This window comes from Pteropus alecto, unplaced genomic scaffold (assembly GCF_000325575.1).
Source record: "Pteropus alecto unplaced genomic scaffold, ASM32557v1 scaffold94, whole genome shotgun sequence".
Lineage (NCBI taxonomy): Eukaryota > Metazoa > Chordata > Mammalia > Chiroptera > Pteropodidae > Pteropus > Pteropus alecto.
The window spans coordinates 3,107,454-3,133,511 of record NW_006437736.1 but is presented as its reverse complement, the minus strand read 5'-3'; the positions used below and the strand labels follow the sequence as shown (position 1 = coordinate 3,133,511).

At 49.9% G+C, this 26,058-nt stretch overlaps 2 protein-coding genes and 1 non-coding gene across 4 annotated transcripts in view; 2 read left to right on the top strand and 1 right to left on the bottom strand.

Moving 5' to 3' along the window:
* Positions 1 to 440, top strand: part of FBXO7 (F-box protein 7) — a 19,309-nt gene extending 18,869 nt beyond the window's left edge. Inside the window, 1 exon segment of the mRNA XM_015591576.2 lies at positions 1 to 440. This exon segment is cut by the window's left edge and continues 32 nt beyond it. Coding sequence (XP_015447062.2) covers positions 1 to 162 — 162 coding nt within the window. The 3' untranslated portion in view covers positions 163 to 440.
* Positions 441 to 6,254: 5,814 nt separating this feature from the next.
* The window catches only part of SYN3 (synapsin III), a 420,224-nt gene continuing 400,420 nt past the window's right edge, over positions 6,255 to 26,058 (bottom strand). The window contains exons 9-14 of one of the 2 annotated variants that reach the window (XM_006914505.3): positions 25,666 to 25,740; positions 21,259 to 21,361; positions 16,761 to 16,895; positions 15,696 to 15,783; positions 10,329 to 10,620; positions 6,255 to 7,079 (exon numbers count right to left, since the gene is read on the bottom strand). In XM_006914505.3, the coding sequence (XP_006914567.1) occupies positions 6,947 to 7,079; positions 10,329 to 10,620; positions 15,696 to 15,783; positions 16,761 to 16,895; positions 21,259 to 21,361; positions 25,666 to 25,740 (826 nt within the window). In that variant the 3' untranslated portion in view covers positions 6,255 to 6,946. The remainder of the gene's footprint in view (positions 7,080 to 10,328; positions 10,621 to 15,695; positions 15,784 to 16,760; positions 16,896 to 21,258; positions 21,362 to 25,665; positions 25,741 to 26,058) is intronic. The other variant, XM_025048692.1, reaches the window with a different exon arrangement.
* LOC112481983 lies at positions 10,781 to 10,899 on the top strand. Its single transcript, XR_003047149.1, has one exon. It is a non-coding gene; the product is annotated as a 5S ribosomal RNA (ribosomal RNA).

Here is a 26,058-nt window from a genome sequence, read left to right as displayed (position 1 = left end):
GAGGCACCCGGCCAGTTCCCTCCACTCAGACCACGTTTTGATCCAATTGGCCCACTTCCAGGACCTAACCCCATCCTGCCAGGGCGTGGTGGTCCAAATGACAGATTCCCCTTAAGGCCCAGCAGGGGTCGGCCAACTGACAGCCGCCTACCATTCATGTGAGTGATTTGTGATCTCACTTCTGGAGCTTATTTGCTTTTGTTTTTTAAAACTACAGATATCATCTTGGGGTGCTCATCTCCAGTGTTCTCTGATTGTGGTGGTGAAAATGTACTCACGGAAGCCTTTCTGTAGAGATTTAAAGCTCCAGGGGTTGGTATGACCCAAAGGGTCCTACATGATAAGGTTGGCTACTGACTTCCCCTCTCTGAATTCTCTAGAATGAAGGTTGTTCACTGATAATGTTCTGCACCAGATTAAAAAAAATTAAGTGTAAATTACATGGCAGTCTTGACTTTTATTACAGAAAGCTATATAATAAATATTTAGAACAGCTTTACATTACTTGGACATTTCAGAATGATCAGAGAACCTATTTCAGTCTCATCCGATTGTTCCAGGGGATTATTTTTATTTTTTAATGGCACCCATTCTTCAAGTGAAATAGTTTGCAGAAGCCTGATTTATAAAATGAGTAAAAGAGCTAGTTCAGTTGAACTGAATGTGGGGTGTGTGCTTTGGACCCACTAGCTCAGCCACCCCCTCCCTCTCCCTGTAGTGTTCTCTCAGCTTCCGTGGTGAAACTTCTGGGCTCAAGCAGCACTGACCACTGCGTTATATGGACTGTTGTTTCTGGCTTCTTCTGGAGTGGATTTTTTCCCCTTATGTTCTGAACACTTGGTGCCTAATTTATAATCTAAGTAGATGATATATTTTAACAACAAAGTATTACTGCTCTGTGTGCTGGTCAGGTACTTGATCTTCAAAGATAGCCTCTTATTATTTGAGGAACATTTTGCTTTTAAGACTTAAAGTACACAAAATTCAAGATTTATTTTTTCTACAACAAAAGGCCAAACACAAATGTCTTATCATATAAACAACTATAGAAACATGCTATAGTGACAAAGCAAAATCTGAATCACAGCACAAATAAAACACTTGGTATCTGCAGGAAATATTTCGGAATATTGCCAATGTCTTCCTGCTTTTAAAAAAATCTGTTTTGCATATAAGGAAATGGCTTGGAATGTTATGTGCCGCAAGAATATTTTGAGTCCTAGATATATGTGAAAAATTTTTTTGCTACACATATATTGCCTTTTTTTCCCATCACAGTGAAGAAAATTTAGTCAATATGATTTTCCAGAGGCCAAGTCAAGTAGCTTGATGTACAAGTGAAGGATTGGGGCTATTGACATTCTGTGGTATTGTGTAATATCTGAGCCATAGACCAGCTTTTTAAAACAAGGGTCCACTAGATGCCATATGGCTTTTATTGAATCTGGGCTGAAAGAGTCACCTTGAAGTTTTGATGGGTCCAAATATATCCTAATTCTCCAGTATACCTCTTTGTGTCCTTTTAGCGTGCGTGTGTGTGTGTGTGTGTGTGTGTGTGTAGTGGGTGTGGGAAGACATAGTGATGACCAAAAGCACCAAATACTATAAAGCAATGAGTTTCCCGAATGCAGTCATATTCGAATGGTCCTGAGGAGGTCCACGAATAGTGCTGGTGTCCTGCAGACACAGGTGCTACTCTCCAGACTCACCTCGGACTTCCTGGCGTGTGTTACAGATCTCTCAGTTCAGGATGTTGGCAGTGTGCCATACACCTAAATTTGCAGTCCTACAATAGTTTATTCTAAATTCTTAATACAGCCCTCAAAGCTTTTCCTCCTGAATAGCTAAATTTATAGTTAGAAGCTTGTAAAATCCTACAGTTTTTCATTAGGCTGAGACCGTTGAGCTGTGTATTATTGCTGGTGTATAACGAGAACGAGATCATGGTTTGGCAGTAGCCCGATCACTGATTTTCTGACATCACTTTTATATACTGTGATGGAAACAAGGCAGTTTAGAGAGCCATAGTAAGCATTCAGTAGGACGTCATCCTTCATCATAGGCTTGTAGCCTTAACGACTTTCTGCGACATCTCTCCCCCTCTTTAGTTATTTTTATTAGCAGGAACTTGCTTCCTCTACCCCCACCATCTTTGTTTATAAATGAAAGATCCGGTTTGGCATGATGAGATCAAATCATGGAAAGTATCCTCTTTCCAACTTAAGATTTGGTGATTCCTTATGTGCAAACAGTTGAATTCTGTCCTCTCCCACTCTTTCTTGGCTCTCCCAATTCCCGAGATCACTGCTTAGCTTAATGCCTCCAATTCTTATTCCGATGGAGCTGGACCCTCTGCCCTTTGCTCTCTATACTTAAGGGCCCAGCACACTGTTCGTCTTTCTCCTACCCTGGCAATAGCTGCCGAATCCCAGAGCCTCAGAAGCTGACGCGTCCCAGTTCTCTGTGGTGCTGTAAGCACAGGCATCGTTAATGCGCCTTTAGATAGTCTCTGTGGACTGCGGAAGATGGGGACTGGATAAGATTATTGGGAAGTAAATGTCTCTCCTGCGATTCCCCAAGAGGTCACAGCACTTAAATTTCTATTTCATAGCAAAATGTGTGGAATGTTAACTTCTGCTCGAGACCACACAGAGTATACGCTTAAAACACGAGCATTTGGAAATTGAAATTAAAAGTAGGACCAATCACAATACGAATAATGAGAGGGATTTAGGATTTTAAAGGGCGAACACGCACACGTAGAAGGAATGTTTAGCTTTAGATCAGTTTTCCCTGAAAGGAATGCCTAATTTCCAAAAACATTCCCCAGACATGTTCATCTTTTCCTCTTGGCCTGCCAATTGAGAGAGATGGATATAGATCTAAGTGACCCGGTGTCATTTATTTTGGCTGCATGTTTTGTGTGTGAAACACAAGGGAGCCTCTGTGCTCTGTATGTATCGTGTTTGGTTAATGGACTGATTTGGCTTGCTTTTTGCCCAGCCTTCCCATTTGTTACCAAACCAAAAGTGCTGCCTTCTATTAAAGTCGAAATATTGGACCGAAACTCTGAATTTAATCAGTGACTGCTTAGGAGTGTAAGACAGCTTTGACACTTGTCAGTATAGTTCCTAACCAGCTGTTTGGCTCTCCAGGATAAAGGAAACCATCCAGTCCAACTGTTAGTGCTCTTAGGCCGTGAGCCATTCCCGCATAATGAAGTCACTGCTTCCACCTGTAAGGCTGACCACACCAGCTTAAACAGGCTCTAACCCTTTCACTGATTCTAAACACAAAATGAGCTACCAGCCTGTCTCATGAGGCTGGATAAAGCACAAGGGCTCAGCCAGCTCTCCAGCACTGTCGGGCAGGTCCTGAAAGGTCGCTTTGTGTACCTGTGGGATGGCTCCAGCTGGGCTCTGCTGTCTGGGAATGGTCTGCTGTGGCCCGTGTGCTTGATGGGACTCGCTGGTCCCGGGTCTCACTGCATGGCCTTCGGTATCGTCCTTCCTGGCTCAGCACAGCCTCCCTGATGCTGACACTCGGCTCCTGGCCGTGGCAGCCGTGCGGTCAACTGACCTCCACGTGGGCCATGCTCCCCATGGGGCGGTTCTCGTGGGCCCCCGATTCTGCTCGCTCCCATCCTCTTCAGACTCAGTTTAGAGTCTGAAACCTTTTTCTGAGGGTAAAAAAGCCGCCACAGATTTTCTTCAGCTTCTAATCTCATTTCACTAATCTCTTGGTTTGATTCTGTTCCTGGGCAAATGACTTCACACTGACACCCTTAGAAAAACAGCCTTTTCCTTCAATCTCAGCACTTTGTTTACATTTTATGTCCAACCTAAACATGTCCTGACCACCTACTGTGTGCCCAGAGATGTGCTCTTTGCTCTACTCCCCTAGCTCATTTACGGGATACCTGCACCCGCTTGCTTTCTCCTTGAACTCCTTTCACGGCAAATGCAGATGGGAACTTCTAGAAGGTAGTGGGCGTTCAGGCTCCTGGGGTGTGTGAAGGCCCATGGCCCCTGAAATTGTGGAGAGGTATCGCTAAGTGCCAGAGACCAAACATTGGGAGAGGGTGTAGCGATGATGAAGAGAACGTAGGGACTCGATGGCTGAGAAAGGATGTATGTCCCAGTGTCCCTGGAAAGCTGATTTAACATTTAATTAAACTACGGCACCTTTTTATCAGGCTGCCAGGAGGAGGAGCTGGAAGAAGTTATTTTCTCTGGCTGGCGGAGGTGTCCCTGAGGCCGCGTGTTTAAATCCTACTCACTGTGCTACCCATTGGCACGAAACGGATCATTGTCGTGGTTCGGCCTCACCAACTCAGCTTGGAGGGAAAATGCTAGACTTTCTTTAGATGCAAGTGGTGAAACAAAACAAAAAAACCAACAAACAGAACCTTCCAGAATCTCTCCAGAGCGACTCCCCTCTCGCCCCGGCTCCTTGTCCTTTCCTGTGTTCAAAATGTCAGCTAGTGAGGTTCACTGTGTGGAAGGAATGTGCTGGCCTATGTGAGGACCGGCCCGTGGGGGGTGGGGGGGTGTCTGTGGTTTCCACAAGACCGTTGATGCTTTCCACTCTCACACAGACCAACGGGGAACATTTATTTAAACGTGTCGGTTACGAACTAGCATTATGCCACAGCTTACCTGTGCATGGTTATAAAAATCAAGGTAAAGGCCTGGCCTCGTAAAGGCGTCTGTGCTACTATAGTTGGACTCTCTGGGAGACACAGTTTAAATGCTGAGACGTTTTTAGGGACAAGGGACACAATGTAGGAAAACGGGAAAAGTTAAGCCGCACGGTCACTGTTCACGGAGCCACTAGTTTTGCTTGCCAAAGGAGCGGGGCCCTGGCCCTAAGGAATCCGCGCCAACGCTGTTTCTCGTGTGTCGCTTCCCCACACTCCGCTCACGCACGGCTCAGCTCAGGCCGCTGGTCTGACTTCGCTATGCGTGCACAACACCTGGGGAGACTAACACGGTTACAGGTGTGGGCCTTATGACCAGAAATCCTGACTCCTTTGGTCTGAAATGAAGCTAGTTACGCTCTTGGCCGTGGCCCACCCTTTGAGAAGCGTGGTCTAGCCTATCCCCGCTCTGTCGTCTGCCGCGAGCTGTATTTTATCACTAAATGAGAAGTGGGTGAGATCGTTCTGGCTTCTCCTCAACTTATTCTCCACCACGGAAAAGTGTCGACCGCCTCAGGTATTTTCTATGATCTTAATCTCCTAAAACGTGGCCTTTGTGGTGTTACTCCTGCCCTACAAGTTTTCTCTCATTTTTATTCAGAACGTAGCTCCAGGCCAAGGTCACTCAGTTATCCCTCCCTCTCCCCCTTCCCTGTGAACAGCAAAGGGCAGACATGTCTCAGGCTGCATGGGGGTACCATGGCTCTGTTCTGATCCCCTGGCCTCTTTTTGGGACCAGGAGGCTGGTTCTGGCACCGACAATGTTTCTAGCACCAGGTGCTTGGTGACGTGGGACGCGGCTGCTCCTACGTGGCCCCGGGAGGCAGTCTGATGTAGGGGAAATGGCATCGGCGAGAGAATCGGGGGGTACGTTTTTCAGCTCTGCAATTAACTTGTTGAGTCCAGTTTGGGTTAAACATAAAGCTAACATCTTCACTGTGGGAATTCCAAAAGCCTACCAATTTCAAAAGAAAAATAGACAAACAGCGTTTCCTAAACACGTTTGGCCACGGAATGCTTTGTAATTGAGTTACCTACCAAACGCTGTACAGTTTGTGAAATGCTGACCTAGCAGTTACTATCGTCGTGTGTTCTGATCCTGTGTCATTGATCTGCCTGTTCTCTCTGGCTCCTCCTGTATCCCTGAGGAGGAAACCTTCCTGGTGGGAATTTAGAGCGTTCCTGGTGGTGTAACAGAACGGGTGGAGAAGCCTTAACCTAAGTCCTTCCTTGGGAAGTCGAGGGCATCTTCCTCCTCTGGGAGCGAATAAGGATTCCTGAGAGAGCCTGCGGTCTGCTCTTGGCTGTCCATTCTGCGTGCGAGCCGCTTTCCAGAGTTCCTCTCTCCTTCCTCCCTCCTTTCCCTATCCCTATCCCTATCCCTTTCCTTCCTTTCCTCCTTTCCTTCTTCCTTCCTTCCTTCTTTCCTTCCTTCCTTCCTTCCTTCCTTCCTTCCTTCCTTCCTTCCTTCCTTCCTTCCTTCCTTCCTTCCTTCCTTCCTTCCTTCCTTCCTTCCTTCCTTCCTTCCTTCCTTCCTTCCTTCCTTCCTTCCTTCCTTCCTTCCCTCTTTCCTTCCTTCCTTCTCCCTCTCTTTCTGTTGTGTTCTGAAAGGCCCCACTTGTCACACAGGATCTGGTTTCTTTCCTTTGGCCTCAAGATCCCACTGGTGGCCAGGCGTGATGGGGCCTTTGCCTGCCTGGTCTGAGGGGAGGTCTCTTGAGCCTGGATGGAATTAGCGTGGGCAGGTGACGACTTCACCTGGCTGGGCTTCTCTCCTTTTATTTGCAAAACACTGTCGTAAGATTATTGCCTCCTATATTGCTGAGGTCCGACAGCAGTGTCTGCATTTGATGGGGGTGGGGCGAGGCCTAGAGGGGCCTTCTCCCAAAGGCAAGCAAGACACTAACAAGAGATGTGAAAACTAGCCACACACGGACATCTCACTTGGTTATCCGAGGCAGGGAAGCAAGCATCTGGGTGGGCAGAATGACGTGACACCTGTCGTCAAGGCCCATTTGGAGGAACCTGGAGGCTCTCAAAGGTCCACTGCTCAGTCGGATGATGCTGGAATGTCATGGTGAAGGAAAGTGGGGACATGTATAGATACTCAGTTCAGGGTCAAAGGCATTTAGAAGGTGTATTCTCAGGCCCTCCATTCTGTTCCCATCAGGAACAAGGCCGAGAAGGACGATGAGGCAGGATGGCGAGGGGCCCCCGGAGCGTGGCCCTCCTCCCTGCGGCACAGGGCTAGTCGGAGAACAGGCTGGCGAAGGACTTCCTCAGGTTGCGGATGGTTTCGGCCTTGGCCTCATCCTCACTTGGGGCCCCGCGCTGGGACGTGTCGGACGTGCTGAGGCTGTTCGTCAGGGACTGGGATTTGCTGAAACAGAAAGGCAGGGGACTTGGCGGGTGACGAGACCTGGATCTCAGGGAAATGAGTCGCGGGGTGCTTGCCTAGAGGCCAGGTGGGTGAGCCCGGTCATCGCAAGATGGTGAAGGCCAGAAACCAGACATTCCAACGCTTACAGGATCCTGGGTGAATCACACGCATTATTTAACTGGCAGGGTGGTTACTGGTTCCCTCCTTTTTCAGGTACAGAAACTGGGGCTCACTCATCGCAAGTAACGGCGGGGCACCCAAGGCGCGCGTTTTTTCCCACTAAACCAGGCTGCTCAGCTGGCAGGCCTCACTAGAGTAACTTGACAACTTTCCTGCCTATGTGTCCAAACCCACTTCGTAAACTGTGAAGTGCTGTGTCAACATCAGGTGTGGCTGCTCCTCCTATATTCACCAGCACATGGGAATCAGGAGGCCTGTGACCCCTCTGGCCTCGGGCAAGTAATTTGGTGCTAAGGGCCTCCTTTACCTCATAGGTATGGGGAGTGTCTGTCTGGCCGGCCCTCAGGCTTTTTTCTGGCCCTGTCACTCTGGGATTCAATTCCCACCTCCTCTGAAGCTCTTATTGCTGATTCCAGCCCATTTTGGAATCCTCACGGTACCTGCTGTTTGAACCACAGTGTTTGAACCTTCGTGCTAGCTCAGTACTAGGTGGCAGAGGTGTAGGGATGAATAGAATTCAGGCCCTGCCCTTAAGAGACCCACAGTCTAGTGGAGGTGACAGACATAGGAAGAGATGATATAAATATGACACAGTTTGAGAGATCCACACACAGTCTTGTCATCACTATAAAAGATCAAAATCCTCTTCAAAATGGAGACTATCTTTTACCCCTTGCTTATTTCGCACAGGGCCTTATTCAGGACTAGGGGCAGAGTAAGCATTTGATAAATATCTGCTGACTTGAGTTGAACCAAAAAATACATTAGCGCAACAGCCCGGGAGATTTAAGTGTTTCTAGCTAGATTACTGTAAGGTCAGAGTCCAAACCTGGTTTAAGTCCCAAAGCCCTGGCTTGTCCTGTGATTAGCTGGGCTGCCTCTTTTCACATGGTGAGAGGTTGTCACAGATGTGCTGTACTGTGCCAGCAGAGAAACACTAACTGTGCATACACTCATTTAATCCTTATAATAACCCTGAGGGGTAGGTAATATTGTCCTCATTTTGCAGGTGAGGAAGTAAAAGTTGTGTTAACTTCAACAGAGAGGTTAAGTAACTTTTCTGAGGTCATGCAGCTTTTAAGTGGTAGAGCTGGAATTTGAACCCAAGCAGTCTGACTCTGGAGTCTGTGCTGCTGACCATTGAGCCACACTGCCTGGGGGTCTACTTGCTGATATCTATCAAACCAAAAGTACATTTATCCTTTGACCCAACAGTACCACTTCAGGTATTTTCTCTGCAGCTGATCCTGCACACATAAGAAATAGCATGTGCTCAAGGTTATTCACTGTAGCCTTCTTGGTAAGAGCAAACATAGTTTCTATTTATGGTGGGTTGGTTAGGTAAACTATAGGACAACTATACAGTGGAATACCATACAGCTGTGAAAAGGAGAACATTTTAATGAATTGCGTGGAAGAGCTCCAGGGTTTATTGTTAAATGTAAAAATCAAGGAGCAGACTGGTGTGGATAGCGAATGCCATCGTTTGTGTAAAAAAGTGCCTGGAGGGAGGGAATGAGAGCATATATTTTTATTTGCATAAGAAAACATTGGAGAAACACAAGGAACTAACAAAAGTGGTTACTTCTGGGGAGCAGAGGGCAGGAAAGCATTGGATGGGAATGACGTGTGAGTCAGGTTTTTCGATGCATAGTTTCGACATAGTCGATACCTTTCGATCTTTGTGCCATGTGAATGTATTGCCTATTTAAAAAGTTATGGTTAGCATGACCCATGGACTAAATGTCCTGTGTTCAATCTTAGCTCTTCTACTTAATAACAGTGGAAATTTTGGCAAGTTATTTAATCTTTCTCCTGTTTAATATTATCCCCATCTTTAAAGTGGGGATAATAATAGTTATTAACTCCTAAGCTTGTGAGAATTAAAAAAACAAGCAAACAACCAACTAGGTAAAGTGCTTGCCACATACTAAGGAGACAGTAGATGCTAGTGTGAAAATTGATGATCGATGTTAGTGTTTGTGGTTTAAGGAAGGGAGACGCTTTCCAAAGAAAACTCCTTCGGGATCTTTCTGACCTTAAACTAAGAGATGGACTTGAGAGGAAAGAGGATGCACATATGTATCTTGTGGTAGATTGTTTACAAAAATGATGGCAACAGTTCTTCCTGTCCCTGTCGTCTGTCCTTTTGCAATGTGGCGTCGTAGGCCCTCCCATCAAGAGTCTATTTCCCCACCTCTTGGGTCTGGGCGTGGCTCTGCGACTTGCTTTGATCAAAAGCACACGATAGAATGACATGACATTGTGAGGCTTCTAAGGCTGGGCCTCAGCAGGACTTGTGGCTTTTACTTTGGCCCTTTTGCAAAATGATTCTACCATGTGAGGAAGCTGCGCCCAGCCCACTGGACGATGAGGCCCATGGAAGGAGAGAGACCCAGCTGACAGCCAGCACCGACAACCAGATGTGTCTGTGAGGCCTTCTAGAATCGCCCGGCCCTAGTTAAGCTGCCAGATGACTGTAGCATTATGAGTGATCCCGGGAGATTAGGGTTGCTAGATACGGTAAATAAAAATACAGGGCACTCAGATCAATCTGAATTTCAGATGAAAAACAAATACTTTTTAAAGTATAAGTATACCCCATGCAATACGTGAGGACATAGTTATACTGAAAATTATTCATTATTTATCTGAAATTCAAATCTAACGGGACATCCTGTATTTTATCTGGTGACTCTACAGGAGACACCTGCAGAAGCACCTCCCAGCTGAGCTGAACTCAGAACAAATTGCTGAACTGAGAGATTATGAACAATAAAAGCGGTTGTTTCCTTAAGCCACTAAGTTTTGGGGTAGTTTGTTACGCAGTGAGAGATAACTGATACATGTACATCTAGGGGATCATGGTGGGGCCCAATCTACACTCTAGCCTTGCTGGGCCCTACGCACCATCCCAAGTTCCATCCTCCAGGCCTCCTTCCACCCATTTAAAGTCTGGGTGAGGCCTCGGTGGGTCTTCCTTTGTCTCTGAGTCTCTGACCCCAAGTCAGCCCAGCTTTGCCCACACCCCAACTCCACCCATACCCTTCCCAGTCCCAAAGCACTTACTTGAGATGGGGGTGGGGTGGTGCTGGCTTCTTGGGCTCTTCACCCTGTTGAGAGGGGCTGCGGCCTTGCACCGGGGGCCGGGGCTGTGAGGTGAGGGTGGCGCCTGGCTTGGAAGCCTGGTTTGGAGAGCTGCCACTGGCTGCCCGGGTCAACTGTGGAGAGCCTGGTGATCTCTGCTGCTGTGGGGATCCAGACTGGGGGCTCACGGGCTGCTGGCCTTGTGGGGAGAGCCTCTGTTGGGAGGGGCTTCCAGATCTTGGAGGCTGAGAAGACTGAGCTTGGCGAGGACCCCCTACAGGGCGAAAAAATTATTACATTCAAGTTTTTCTTGGGTTAAATATGGCTGCACAAATGTTGCTTCAAGGATTTTCACTACAGTGTTTTTTTTATAACGGTAAAGAATTGAAAGCAATATAAATGCCTAAATAATTAGGAACATCAAGAAACATCCAGTCTACGGCCATGCCACCCTGAACAAGCCCGACCCCGTCTGATCTCGGAAACTAAGCAGGGTTGGGCCTGGTTAGTACTTAGATGGGAGACCACCTAGGAGGACCAGGTGCTGTAGGCGTAAAAAATAAAATAATAAGGGATTGTAAACTGACAAGGTCCTTGCAATCTGTGAGGTCAACCAAGGGTTGCCTCGCCTTAAAAAAAAACCAAAAACCATCCATATGATAGAATATGCTGTGGTCATCATGTGTGTGGCAGAATAATATTAAATAAAATGGGATATTGTAGATTTATGCTAAATAAATATGGCTGAACAGAATCGAGCAGCTTATAAAATAGTACCATACAGGTGGTTTTTTTTTTTTTTTTTTTTTTGCATTTTGGCATATATAAAGCTATGTAAAAAGGAAAGGCTAGAAGGTTATACACTAAAACCGGTGTGTCCCAGACTTTTTTGAGCATACGAGTCACGGGGGCGTCTTGTTGAAGCAGAGGGTCTGACACAGTAGGTTCGGGGTGGTGTTAGGAACGGAATCATGTTCCTCCCAAATTTATATCTTGAAGTCCTAACCCTCAGTGTGGCTATTTTTGGATACAGGGCCCTAAAGCAGCTAATTATTGTTAAGCGAGGTCTTAAGGGTGGGGCCCTAGACCCGGTGTGCCAGGTGTCCTTAGAAGAGAGAGAGATGCCACGGGCATGCACGCACAGAGGAAAGGCTGTGTGAGGACACGGTGGGAAGGTGGCCTGAGAGAAGTTTCAACCCCCTTGGCATCTTGATCTTGGACTTCCAGCCTCCAGAATGGTGGGAGGTAGACGTCTGCTGTTGAGCTCTCGGCCACGGTATCCGGTCATGGCAGCCCGAGCTGACTAACAGGCAGGGTCTGTGATTCCGCGTTTCTAACGGGCTCCAGGTGAGGCAAAGTGTGGCATGTGCTCACCATGCTTTGAGTCTTGAGTCGCAGAGTGATGATTACAAAAGAGGTGGGATTATGAAGCACGCTAATTCTCTTCCTTGGCACACCAATGTTTTCCACAATAAACGTGTATAACTTTCGAAGCAATGCAAAGAATTAACCTTAACTTATGGATCGCTCTCTCATCTTTTCTAAGAACTTTCGAAAGCAATATATCATTTGACCCAGACAGAGGCTGGTAGGGAAGACACCATTCTTCTCATCCTGCTGAGGAAGAAGCCAGCCTCATTAAGTGTCAGAACTAGAAGGAGTGGCCACTAGCTCACAGAGGATCTTGGCTTCCCCCTGTCATGGGACAGAGCATATAGTCACCTGCAAGCAAAGGGGCATCATAAGCTTGGGATGTCTTAGCCATCCAGAAGTGACTTCGAGTGGAATTCCAAGGCCCCAAACAAGCAAGATGCACCCTCCTCACCCTCAAATCTGGGGTGCAGATTGGCTAGCTGCCTGATGGTCCCTTCTCCCTAGGATCCACCTGCTCTGGGGACAGTGGGTAATGCCCCGTGGTATTCTCGCCATGCGTTGTAGAGACCACTTTAGAGAGGTTAGGAGGCTGAGGGTTCGAAGGGGCCTCAGCCCATCTCTGTAGCCCTTTCACCATGTGGCTTCCACGCACTCAAGCTCCACCAGTCTCTACCGACACTGATACGACATAACAGTAGTCGTGTCCCGCCTTGGGCTGGGCATCCTCACGACACCTCTGTGGGTCAGGCATCATCAACAGCTCTGTTTTTACAAAGAAACTGAGTCCCAGGTACTTTGTGATTTGCTCAATATTGGGAAAAGCCAAGACTCAAACTTAGAGCTTTTTGACTCAAAAGTCCTGTCTTTCTTTCTTCCCTCCCGCCCTCCCTCCCTCCCTCCCTCCCTCCCTCCCTCCCTCCCTCCCTCCTTCCTTCCTTCCTTCTTTCCTTCCTTCTTTCCTCTTTCTTTTTTACTGTACCACACAGGGCTGGCCTGCGTCCTCGCATCTTTGTGTGAATTAAGAAAAGGTGCTTGCCTTCAGTGGAGGCGGCTCTGAGTGAGGTACCAGGGGATTGAGGACTAGATTTCAGCCAACCTCCCCCTTAGACATCACCTCAGATGGTCACTTCTGCAGACGGCATGACCTCATCATGTCTGGTGGCCCTGACACCACACTGGCACCAAGAGCCCCAGGTCCTGACTCAAGCCTTGCCATTAACTCATTAGGTGACTGTGGGTGAGTCACTTCTCTCTGGGCTTCTGGGCCCTTGTTTGTAGAATGAAGTCGCTGGACCAGCCATCAAACGTCCCTCCCACTTAGATCGTTTTCACGGGCCTGCCACACTTTCTGAGTTGGACCGAATGGCAGCCCCATCTAGCAGCTGATTGCACATGGCTTCGATTCATTCTTTACCTCTTTCGTGGCTGTGCATCATCGTAGATTGGAGGATTCATTTATCTCAAAACAAACCCCTAGAGGGCCAGGCAAGTACTTACATAAATAAAGCAGGCGAGTGTCAGAAAAATCCCATGGCTTTCAAAAAAATTTCCCATTTGAGATAAAAACATAGTTCAGAGGCCTATTTCTCTAAAGAGATGCAGCATGAAGATAGCAATTGACGGCTGCGTCTCTGTGGCAGTGACAACAGGGAGGAGGAGGACCTGAGGGTGATGGGCGAGTCCTCGCTCTCTCCAGGGAGCAGCTGTGACTAAACCTCAGGGGACAGTTACTCTGGAGGAATTCACGCCCATTGCTTCTAGAGCTCAGGCTCTATCAAGAGAAGCTGCAACTCTAGAAGCTGCAAATCTAGATTTTAAAATGTTGGTTTCCATTGCAGGTCAAAGAAAACATCTGTTTTCTACTTTTATCTTAAGTCTCTTCTCCCCACCCTCCCCCGATAAAATCTTGGAAAATCTGGACACTCGCTCATTCATTGAGTCCCTGTTGTACACCTGGGATTCATCAAGAGACACTCTCGTTATTTCTTTCAGCTTCTTGGCAAAGCAAACGGCGTAGTACTTTTTATTTGAGCACATACAAAAAACATTAACTTATATATAGAGAGTATTTGCCTAAGCACAAGATGGGTGCTAAAAATGATGAGGCTTATTAAAATAAAACTTCACTTTTACTGAGTTGAAAATAAACAGTGAGTTCAAAAACAAGTTAATAATGTGATCTCGTTATTTTGAGAACTCAATGAAAGAATTGTTTTTAAATTAGCCTTGTTATTTTTAATCCGAATGTTAATTCGACGAGCATTTTCTTTAATTATCTTAACTGGTTTTAAATGGATTGTTTTTCAACTCACTAAAAGTGTGTTTAGCCTCATGTCCCTTAAAATAATATCTCTTTATCAAGCATGTCTCTACTCTGGTCCAGAGAGGAAACCAGAATACAGTAGCTCTCTGTTTTAAAAGTGCTCTGTTCAAATGTGTTTTAAAGAGTGAGTCCTGGGCAGAGTGGGAAGGAGAAGGTAGGGCAGAGGCACAGCCAGGAGCCTGGCAGGGTGACGAATAAGTCATTTTTGAACATTTATCGCCAGGCAAGAGGGCAGTGGGGCCTCGCGAGTTATAAGGATTGTCAAGGACGATCATTAAGAACAACGTGTCGATTACAATTGTTAGTAAGAAACAAGTTGTTAGCAGGAAATTTTAAATAGTAAAAGTTATATAAGTGTTATTAATAGTCAGCTATTAGTAGTAGGAGCTAACGCTTTCTAAGCGCCTCTGTGCTGGACACCTCACCTGCATTGTCGCATGCTCAGGCCCCCATATCTAAACAGGGGGGCTGTGATTTCCTCCTTTTTCATTGGGGAAACCGAGGCTCAGAAGAGTGATATAACTCGCCCAAGACTGCAAAGTACTGGGACATGGAAATAGATTCAACACGCGTTTATCTGCTGAAGAATCCCAGTGTTCGTTCGTACACCGCTATATAAATTACGCAGTTTCCCTTTTCTTAACTGCTTTCCGCTTTTGCAAGAAGAGAAGCGTAGACAAAAAAGATGAATGGGGCATCTCGTCTAAGACCTGTGGAAGAGGAAGCCTTTTTGTGCCCAAGGCTGATTTTCTCTAGAAGCGATGAACCTGTTAACTTTAATAATAGTGACTCAGGGGGCCACGACGTGATAGTGATGCTTTCTGTCTGATAGGTTTTAAAGCAAATCCTTAAACGGCTGCTGTGAAAATGCCTGGCCCGGCTCCTTGATGCAAAACTGCTCTGAAGCTCCAAGCTGGCACTAGAGCTGTGACTGTGTCTGGAAGACCCTGACCGCAAGAGAGGACACGGGACCCGGGACGGGGTGTGAGGGACACCCGAGCAGCGGACCTTCTGAGAGAAAATTAGTTAGTGCCATGATTTCTTTTCATCTTGTCGTCAATAGTTTTTCCATTCCCTAAGAAATGGTGTCATTTAAAGAGTAATGCTGGAACATCTGTTGAGGAACAATTTCAACCATCAAGTTAATATGTAAAGTTCTGTTTTCTTTTCTTTTCTCTTTTTTTCCCGTTAGCCAGTTGGCTCATACATCTATAATCAGGCACCACCAGTGACTAGCAAACGGACACTTTCTAGAAGGTCTGAAAGGCCAGACTTGTCAACCTGCCGTTTTCTTGTCCTGCTCCCTTGGACAAAGCCTCAGCATCCGCTTCTGTAAAAAGGAAACATCAATGTTTTCCTTGCAGAGTGCGTGGGAGGCCGAGATTGAGCACACGGATGGCAAAGTCTCTAACACAGTGCCCGGCACGTATAGGCACTTAATACATTTACTTTCAGTCTTTCTTCCTTGACTTTAAGAGGGCGGCAAACCTTGCTGTCTTATTTATTCTGCATATAAAGCAAGGGCACATATTCTGTGGAGAAAGCATTAAGATGGATTTTTCCAGAGTGCCTTCTGCAAATCACACATGGATCCCTCAGTGCATTTCGACATCCTTGCTGGGTGACTTCTCTGGGTTTGTCGCAGGTCCTACCTTGTGTGGGTGGGCGTGGCTGGGGCTGTCCCAGCGGAGGCCCCAGCTGGGCTGGCCCGGGGGATTTTGCTGGTTTAGCTTGCGGAGCCTAGAGCAGGAGAAGAGAAAAGAAGCCTGTTGTGGTCACCACGGCCATTTACTTCCTGGGTGGGAGAGCAGGATTTACAAAGATCTTTTCATTATTGAGGTAAAACTTACATGAAGAGCGCAATTCTGAAGCGCACAGCATATGTGCACGCACGGGTGTGACCACTCAGATTGGGACAGAATCTTTGCTTTGGAGAGGGCCACCCTGTGCCCCCTCCCAGCCAGCAGCCCCTCCAAGTACAACCATTACTCCGACATCAATTATCATAGACTCAAGTTCTCATGGGCAAAAGGGGGAGCGGGTTTTGACACCTGCTTTACTAGAAAGCTGGGGAGCTAGCAAATTCTCTGGAGAATGATCTGGCAATCCACGGTGAGGGCTGCGGGGGGAGGAGCCGTGTGGGAGCTTGTCAAAGTCGGGGGCCGAGGAAACGAGAGACACAACAGTCTCTGTTGACTGGTGCCCTGGGATTGCACAAAGGGCATGTGTGTACATGGCAAGCACACACACACGGACACACACACACACACGGATGAAATTAAGGAGCGACCATAAAAAGATTACACGACTTCCTTCGGGCACCCACACACACACACACAGACACACACACACACACACACACGGACACACACACTCCGTTCCCTGCTAAGGTCCAGGGTGGAGGGCACAGAGGGACAACCGACTTCTGACATTAATAAGCTCTGTCCACAGACACCAGGGGCCCATTTGAGACAAGGCTTTTCTCCCCAGGATGGCGAAGGGAGGAAGGGCCCCTTCCTCCCGAGCTTCCCAGACACTGTGTCAGGAGCAGGGTGGAGAAGCTCTCCCTGATGCCCCGTCTCCGTCCACACCTCATTCTTTACTCCCTAGGGTGGTGCCATTCTGGGGATATCTCCTGTGGACCTAGGGCCCCCCATTCCCAGACAGCCTGACATTTCTTATGGCTACAAAATCTCCTTTGTTCTTGAGGACCTTACCCAAGGCCTTAGGGGTGAGGGTACTGTGCCCCCCGGCATCAGGAATTGGCTCATTTTGGAGACAACGAGGTCGGCCATCAGCTGTTTGTCCTCTTCCACATGCTCTCCGATCAGGGGCATCGAGCTGTCCATTACCTGCGGGAGAGAAAGACGGCCTGAGGGACGCCCTTGCCTGGGTAGGCCGGCAGGAGAGCAGGCTCAGCGCTCAGACCAGAAGTGACCACTAGATGGCGATGTTCTCCGTGCAAACACCCAGCCCAGCGCCTCCAGCTGGGAATGACCCCTCCCGAGATATCCAGCTCCCCGCAGTTCAGTCTAAGTCAACTCCCTGGATTCAGCTCAATGCAGTCTACACTCGCCGGACTACAGAAATGTGTCAGAGGGCCAAGCAGCCTTTGCTGGCCTTTTCTGCTGTTTTTTTGGGGAGCTGTTCTCCGCTCCCTCTTTTCCCTGCTTGGCCCCTGCCCAAGGTCGGGGCTGGCTTCCTGAACTTTGGCCCAAGGGCAAGGCTTTCCAAAAAGCCGGAAGCAATGAGGTGGGGGTTCGATTGTGACAAAAAAAAGAAAAAAAAAGACGCAGATGTTGGCGGGGTTCAGAGAGAAGAGGGACAGGAAAAGCCCGCTCCCAGGCCTCTGGCAGAACACACGCTGGCCTGGCCGCGAAACTCGTTCCCCGGGGAGCAGGCTGTTCCTCAAAGGGGCAAAGTACGCACGTGACAGGTCGTGTTTACCCACCCTGCTCTTTTTGCAGCCAGGGACTTGCCTAAGGTCCCATCGGCCAACCATCCAGGATCTCTCCCTCCCCCTTCACTCCCCGTGTTTACCCACCCTGCTCTTTTTGCAGCCAGGGAACCGAGGCCCAGAGGTGGGAAGGGACTTGCCTAAGGTCCCATAGGCCAAGCATCCAGGTTCTCCCCCTCCCCCTTCACTCCTGGCCGGCCCTACTCACCCATCCACCTCCAGCAAACTCACTGTCTCGTCTCCCCTTCCCCAAGCTCTGGGCTCCCCCAGGTTCTTCCTCCCATCTAGGTCCTATGTACGCCGTTCCCTCAGCTCCCTCTTTACCGGGCTAACTCACCTATCCACAAACACACACCCGGCCTTCCTCTGGGAAGCCCTCCCTGACTGAGCGAGCTCTGATAAGCCACCTTTGTCTGTCCTCCCACTGCCTTGGCTTCGGCCGTCCTACTGGACGGCTTAGCCCACAGCGCCGTCATCTGCTGTGTGCTCGCGCCTCCCCAACCAGACTACGAGGCCCCCAGGACGAGCCCCACGTCCCGTTAAACCACTGTGTCCTCGGAAATCACCTGTTGAATGGGGAGTGAAACGTCCTTGCGATAAGTCCTGTTCTTAATGATAGGGATGCGCACGGGTGCTATTTTTATTGAGCACCTACTACGTGCCAGGCGGGCACTGTTCTCAGCGCTAGGTGTGGATGATCTCACACAAATCTCAGAAGAGCTCTTTGAGGCAGGTACCACTATCATCTTCATCTCAATGATGAGGCAACTGAAGGTCAAAGAAGTGGCAAGTTCAAGGACACATGGCCAGCAAACCATGGTCTTTCTACTTCTCACTAAGCACCGAAACAGCTCTCTGGGTAAGAACCAGGGACAAGAAACCTGAGTTCCAAGACTAGGTTCTTCTGTGGGCTTGCTGTGTGATGTTGGGCAGGTCACCTTTCCTCTGTGGGCTCACTGTTTTTCTCACCTGTAAGCTGAGGGGCTTGGGCAGCTGTGAAGACCCTTCCAGCTGGGACTTTTAAGGGTCTTGGAATCTAAAGCACCCACTGTGGTTGGGAAGCTGAAAGACGAACTCAGGGATGTGAATGATGACTCTAGCACAGCCCTGGAAACTGCCCTCAGACTGAGCTCCCCGTGGTTTGGGCCTGGGCCCTTGCCATCCCAGATCCCAGTACCTGTCACGTGGACAGTGTCTCGGTCAACGTGGGCTGAGCTGGGTGGTGACTGTGGAGCTCGTCTAGATGTACACAGGCCTGTCCCTTCTCCCCCTGACCCTGCCCACCTCTCTCTGTTCTGGGTTCTGTTTCCTACATTCCGTGCAGTGGAAAACAGCCACCACAAGGAACCTGAGGTCAGGCATTTTGGAATCCCCATGGTGGACACGGCCAAAGGAAGTGGACACTCTGGTCTCCCCAGGGGAAACATTTTTTCCAGTGAGCAATGTCATTCTCCGGACAGGTCATGGAGGACAAGTTCAAGGGTCTGTCCCCTGAATATTTCTCTTTGAGGATCTTCACAAAACATGTCACACACATTTTATGTTCTCACCACAGAGGTGGCTGAAGAGATCGGTATTTTTGGATCTCTTCTGCTTTTTTTTCCCGACTGGGAAAAAAATACCTTTTATCTTCCTGGTAGCAAGTTCCTCATCTCCCTCGACTCCACCCTAAACCCAAAAGCAAGGAAAACAACTCCTCAATGTTTCTGAGAGAAAAATACCATCTGAAAAAGTCATCTTTTTTTTCCTCCTCTGGAACGTTTTTGAGTTGTTTTTTTTTTTGTTTTTTGAAGTCCAAACTCTAAGTTTGCTTTTTTTTTTTTTAACATGAGAAATCTTTCATCCCTGACCATTCTGAGTGTCTGGAGGCAGGGAGCCTGGGCCCACGAGCACAGATTTTTGTTTCCTAGGAGTGAAAGTCATGGAGACTCAGAGAGGCAGGAAGGCTGGAGGGCAGAGAGGGTGCTAAGCAGGGAGAAGGGGCTGAGCTCACAAGATGGAGCGGAGGGGAGAGTCCCTCGTCTGTTGATTGCGATCGCTTCTCTACATGGGAGCTCTAGAAGGCAGGGTCTCTGCTACCGTGTTTACAGCCCCATCACCTGGCTCAGGGGCTGGCGCCCAGGGTCGGGGCTCGTGGCGAAGGAATGAATGAATGAGTGAGTGCGTGTGTGCCAAACCCGAGTTCGTGTCTGGTGGTCCTGTGAGGAGATGCAGAGGCAGGAGGGCCGGGAGGGGTTTCAAGAGATGCAACGCCCCAGGCTGGAGGGCCCTCGGCCTGCCCTTGGTCTGAAGATCCCAGGGCGCCTCAGGAAGGTGGGGCTCATTCCGCCAGGGAAGACCCTGGCCCCGGCGTGCAGGGTGGTCGTTCTGCTCGAGGCCCTTTCAACATCTCCTTCGGGAAGGGCCACAGGGGGGCATTTCAGGTGTGGTGGCTGCCAGAGGAAAAGCCACTCGCTCCTGCCCGTAAGGGAGCCCGGTCCCCAGAACGGGGACCGAACCCACGAGTGCAGAGGCAGCTCCTCCGTGGGGGCTTCTGGGTGGGGGGCTGTGTCCACTGTCCATTGGGACTCGCTCCCTTTCGCTTCCAAGGGCGGCCGCTCCCTGGGCGCGGGTGCGACAGCCTCTGAGCCGGCTCCCCGCTCCGAGTCTCCTGGTCCCGCTGCACCGTGAGTCCCAGGGACAGGAGAGGAGCTGGCTCCGGAGGTCACCGGCCATGTGCTTCCCCAGGAAGGGGCAGCCGCAGGGCTCTCCCTCCCGCGACCTGGCCCAGTGTCCTGGCCCCGTGTCAGCGCTGCCCGCGGCTGCCGTGTGACGAGCACCAGAAGCGGCTCTTGGGAGGGGGGTGTGTGTGAGCCCGTGTGAAACTGGGGAGAAGGGAGAACTCTGAGGCCAGAGGGGCATTTTGAGGGGAAAGCAGTGGAGAGTCGTGAGCTGTGATTGTGGGGGACACGGAGGGGGCGTTGAAGAGAGGGGAGAGGAGGGTGCGGGGCCGGGAGAGACAGACAGGAGTCAGGGAGGAGAGCGGGGGATTGTGGGATCCGGAGGAGCATGGACAGGAAGTTGGTGGCGGTGGCGGAGGGCACAGGACTACAGGGACAAGTAGGTGATGGTCCTGGAGGATGGCAGGGGGTCGTGGCCCCATGAGAGACGCGGGCTGCAGGAGGGCTGTGGGGCAGCTTCTAGGACCTTCACCCCGCTTGAACCTCTCTCTTACAATTACTGTCCCCACATCTGTCCTTCCATTCACACCCCTGCATGACCGTGTCTCCTTCCCTAACCTTCAGGGCCCTGCTATTGCTTGTTTATCACCCTTTTCCCTGCCAGGCTGCACATCCCACCTCTGTTTTGTGTCCCCAGAGCCACACCCATGCCTAGCCCATGGGAGCCCGGAAGGACATGTTTGTTGGGTGAACAGACGATGGAAGCTCTGCATGGTGACTTTACACAGTCGGACACAGAAAATTTGAGAGGCCCAATGGGACAGGATGTTGCTGATGGCCTTGCCTCACCCATGGGCCTTTGGGTTAGGGAAAACCGTTAAACCTCATGCCTGGAGCTTTCAAGGCCCAGCTCAGAACCCCTGGACACAAGGCCTTAGATACAGCTGAGAGAGGGGGTGGGGAAGTGCATGAGGGCGGTGGGTGAGAAGCCCCTGGGAGCTGCCCACCACGGGTCAGGACACAGCCGATCATGCGGGAGACCACATTTGGGTTCCTTCCGCTGGACCCAGCCAGGAGGACCTCTGCCTCATCCCTCACCTCGATGATGTAATCTCTGCCGTCCTTGCTGTGGACGGCCTTGACGGCGCAGATGTCCAGGCCGCCGAACATTTCTGAGCAGCTGTCCACCCACAGCCTGTACCTGCAGGGATGGATAGACAGACGTGAGTGTAGAGGGGACACAGTAGGGAAGGGGGAGCAGGAGGAGACAGAGGTGGAGACATAAAGATGGAGAGACACAGGGAAACGCACAGAAAAACAGGCAGCGAAGAGAGACAGTGACACGCAGGAACCCATTCAGAGATGGAGAGAGAGGGTAAGACGTAATAGGAGACAGAGATGTGGCAGGAAAGACGGAGGGACAGAAAGAGACAGAGACACAGAGAGACAGAGAGGCAGTGGGAAGGACGGAGTGTAAAAAGGTGAAAAAAGGCAGAGACATAGATGGGCAGCGAGACAGAGAGAGGGAGGGAGGGAAGGGAGCCAGGCAGGCAGGAGGGAGGAAGGTGGAAGGTAAGAGTCGGAACGATCCCCGGCCCTACCCCAGAGCCCCACCTTGCTGGCTCCGCAGTAGCGGGAAGCTGGCCCTGCCCCCATCCAGAGCTGTCCTGGACCCCAGCTGCCTCTGCAGCCCTTTTCCCTTGGGAAAGCGGCTCAAGGGCTCCAGAAATCCCTCCCGGCTGCCCTTCCAGCCCCGGCGACCAGGCTAGATGAGAGCCGGAGGGGGACAAAGGGCGCATTCTCCCTCGAGCCTGGGGTGGGCAGGCAGGGGAGCCTGTGGGGCTGTTCCCCAGGCCGGGGCCTGGCCCTCTGGACCTGCTGCTTTGTTCTCTTTCCAGCCACTCGATGGCTGTGAGGCCAGTTTACTTTGCAGGGAAAAGATCTCCACGCTAGACTCTGCCCCAGCAACAAGGGGACGGTTGTATGTGAGAAGTCTCCCCAGGCTCGCACTTGGCCTCCCCTGTGGTGGCTGGATTTGAGAGTCACAGGGGACTTTGTGTCACTGTTCTTGCTTCTCTCCCCACTCTCCAGGGTCACACGGGGCATGCCTGCTCTGAGATCTATTTGTGTCTCTGAGCCACAAGGCCTGGAGTGAGAAGAAATCATGGCCCAAGTGTTCTTAGAACCAACTCATCGTATCTGCCCTTGCTCATCGAGGCCCAGAGAGGGAGAGAAGCTTGGCCGGATCACACAGCAAGACGGTAATAGAGCCAGGATTGATTACCCAGCTCTCCTGGCTCCTAGTTCAATTCTTTGATTCAGCTCTAGCAGCAGCATGGGAGGTCACAGAACTAAAGAGAGGATGAAAACTCATGCCTGTTAAGCTTCTGCTATGTGCCAGGTGTGTGTTGGGGGTGGCTGAGTCCTCGTTCTAACTCCATAAACTCATGCCTGTTAAGCTTCTGCTATGTGCCAGGCGTGCTGTGCATGTGTGTGTTGGGGGTGGCTGAGTCCTCGTTCTAACGCCACGACTCCATCAGGAAGGTTGAATTCATTTTACCGATGAGGAGGCTGAGGCTCGGAGAGGTTAATGATGGACTGTGCCGGCTTCCAAACCTGGATGCTGTTTGATTCCATAGTCGGAGCAAGCCACCTTCCTCTGTCAGAACACATCACAGTCTGTTCTCCATCGGCGTGAAAGACCAGCAACCTGGATTCTCGCTATTCATTTTCTCAATAATTGTGGGTGAGCCGGTCCCTCCTGCAGCCTCAGTTTCCTTATCTGAGGAAGGGGACGGCCTTGGTCTGATTCTGGTTGTGCAGCAGAAGCACCAGGAGAGTTAAGCAAATAAACACACACAAAAACAGCCAGATGTGAGGATAATCTCCACACGTTCTTAAAGCTTCTCATGTGAGTCGCACATGCAGCCACATTGAGGGACAAACTTTGGACTCTCTGATCTGGGACCTCGTATTTGGCACCAGCGGCTGACTGGCGGGGCACCTCCAGCTTAGAGAGACCCGTGCCCTGAGACACACTCATAATCAAGTTTCTTCTCAATGGAAGACGGAAGTCTGTACGTAGGCCCAGAGGCAACTGATTTCTAGAGGTTGTTTTCAATGACAAAATTCCGGGTCACCTACTGGGTGCACCTCAGGGGGCATAGAGCACCCCAATCCCCTCAGGGCCAAGGAAAGAACTTCGTGGGTGGAGCAGTGTGGAAGAGACCGGAGAACATGGGGTCCACGCTCCCCTCCGGCCGGGTAGGACTTGCACTGACCAAACCATGTCTCTGGTTTTGCCTGGGAGTCAGGCTTCCTGGAACGCAGTTGAGCCGGGTGGAGGGAAGGGTTGGGGCCTGTTTATGGGTCCCAGGGATGTTCTGCCTATGGAGATGGGACTGAGGAGCTCTGTCCCATGACTTTGCAGAACAGAAAGTAAATTCCAGGCCAGAGCAGACCCACTGCCATGGTAAGCTCCTGCAGGGATGGCCCATGTGGCCTGGAACTGAGCAGAGTCAGTGACGTGGTGGCCGGCTAGGGACATTTATGAGCAGCTCTTGAGGCATTGAGGAAGGCTGGATTCACATTCTGGAAAGGCCAGGGAGAAAAGGGCCGTGACGATCCCATGAATGCCCACTGGGAGAAGGATAAGCTTGCCCCAGATCAGATGATTCACTTGTGGCAGGTAATGAGCGCACCTGCCCAAGACTAGTTAGCACAGGTGGGTTCCCAGATTGAAGGCAGCAGCTGCCACCTGGAGTTGAGGGGCAGGGAGGGAAGCCCCGTCTGCAACGCCCCTCCCTGCCACGGGCCAGTACTGGGTTAGGTATTGAACATCACTCTCAATCAGCACCTAGAGCTGGGTATTATTACCTCCAATTTACAGCTGGAGAAGTTCAGAAAGGTCGGTTAACTTACCCTCGGTAACACAGCTTAGGTGGGGCAGGACCACTCACTGTTGTTCATGCTGCTTTCTCAGCTTATAGCCCCTGAACGGAAGTTCGATGAGGGCCGAGACCATGGCTGTCTTGCTGGCCACCATTTCTCCAGGGCCTAGCTCAATAACTGGCTCCCAGTTGGTGTTGAACAAATAACTAACAAAGTAATAAAGGAATGCCTCCGAACTCCTACTCATTTGTATGTGATTCTGGCACTGCCTCTCTCAGGGAGCCTTCCCTGATCTCGCCCCTCCCTGGTCTGTGTTGGGTGCCCCTTCTCTGTGCTCCCACCGCAAGCACCTAACTCTCACCTCCACCCTAACATCACCACACTCCGTCTCCTTTGTTAGCTGGGGAGCTGGGAGTGGATGACTATAATTTTAGTCTGCATAACGTTTGTTTCCTTCCATGGCGTTACATCTCCCCCTAAGTCTCCCTCAGTCACTCTTGCTGTAGCGGGTGGTCCTGCTCCAATCTCCAGGGGCAGACATGACATAGGTCTGTCCAATCACAGAGATGCAGCTTTCTGAGCCACAGCCATTGGTTCAGGGATAGTCATGTGACCTGAGCTAGGCCAATCAGTGAATAAGGCTCAAGTGTCCAGGCTTTGGTTGAAATGGTTGGGAAAAAGAAGTTTTCTCTCTGCTGGACTGGACACTGTCAGGATGAAAGCCTGGAGCCACTATGGGCCACCGTATGAGAGATCTGGCTGGACCGGAGCCAATATAGAAGAAGGCTGAACTGAAGTGGGTAGAGTGAGCCCTCGAGTCTTCTGGAGTTTTCATTGCCACTAGCCAATCAATTCCCTCCATTGGCTAAAAACAATCAGATTTGCATTCTGACACTTGCAACTGATAGAGAATTTTGAAAAAGGAAGGGTTGGATCTTTTAATTTTGGTCTCTTTAGTGGTCAGTACAACATGGAATGCAATAGGCACCCAATTCATGTTCACTGGACGGATCTCTCTGACCCCAAAGCCCAAGCTCTGCTCAGTACCTTTGCATGCTTGCACGTGTATGTCACTGGGCATGCAGGAAAGAGAGTGTGTGTGCTGTCGGCCCTGAGAGCAGGTGACTGGGCCTTCTTTAGGTGAGGGTGGCTCACAGAATGTTTAAAGAAGACCCGAGGGACCTTCAGCCAGAGTGCACAGCTGCCACCTTAATGATTCACAGGAAACCTGTCCTCACAATGGGATGGAAATAAGTCTGAGAGAGGAGCAGACACTCCCATAGCCCTCGTGCCCCAATAAGGACACTTCCATGACGTGGTCAGAGCAGAGAGAGACTGACAAGGACTGGAAAGACTCCTGGACTTGGAGTCAAGACATCAGGATTTTATCCTCTGCTCTGTCACTGACCAGCTACGTGACCCTGGACAAGTCACATTCCCTTTCTGAACTTTCTATAAAATGAGGTTCTAATACCTGCTCTGCAGCTCGATATGGGCAATCGAGGGGCCATGCCTAGGAAGGTGACCTGTGGGCGGTGAGGCTTTTTGTTGTAGACCTCACCCATCTTCCACCATGGCTGCTGCCTCTCCATAAGCACCTCCTTTGTCTCTTACCTCTCTGTCATGGCCACTTGCTCCAGCATGGCAGAGCCTGTGTTCGCCTTCCAGTTTCCAGAGATGGAGGTTCTCCTGGTATCAGAACAAATAACACAGTGAGGGCATTAGGGATAGCTGTCACTGATCTGCTTTCCTTCTTCACTTTGGCTGTTAGGAGGCTCTGATTCAAATATCTGGCTCAGATTATGACATGCATTCCTAGGTGCACATCCCGTCCTCAGCTTTATTTTTCATGTTGATTGCCCTTATTTCTTGGACTTTATGTATCTTTTTCAAAGCCACCTTTGACATCTAAAAACTAAATTTTAAAAAAGTCTATATCATTGGATGAAATCCTCCAAACCTTGGCCTCTATTTTTGAGAAGAACTAGGGCAGTATAACCCCTGGTG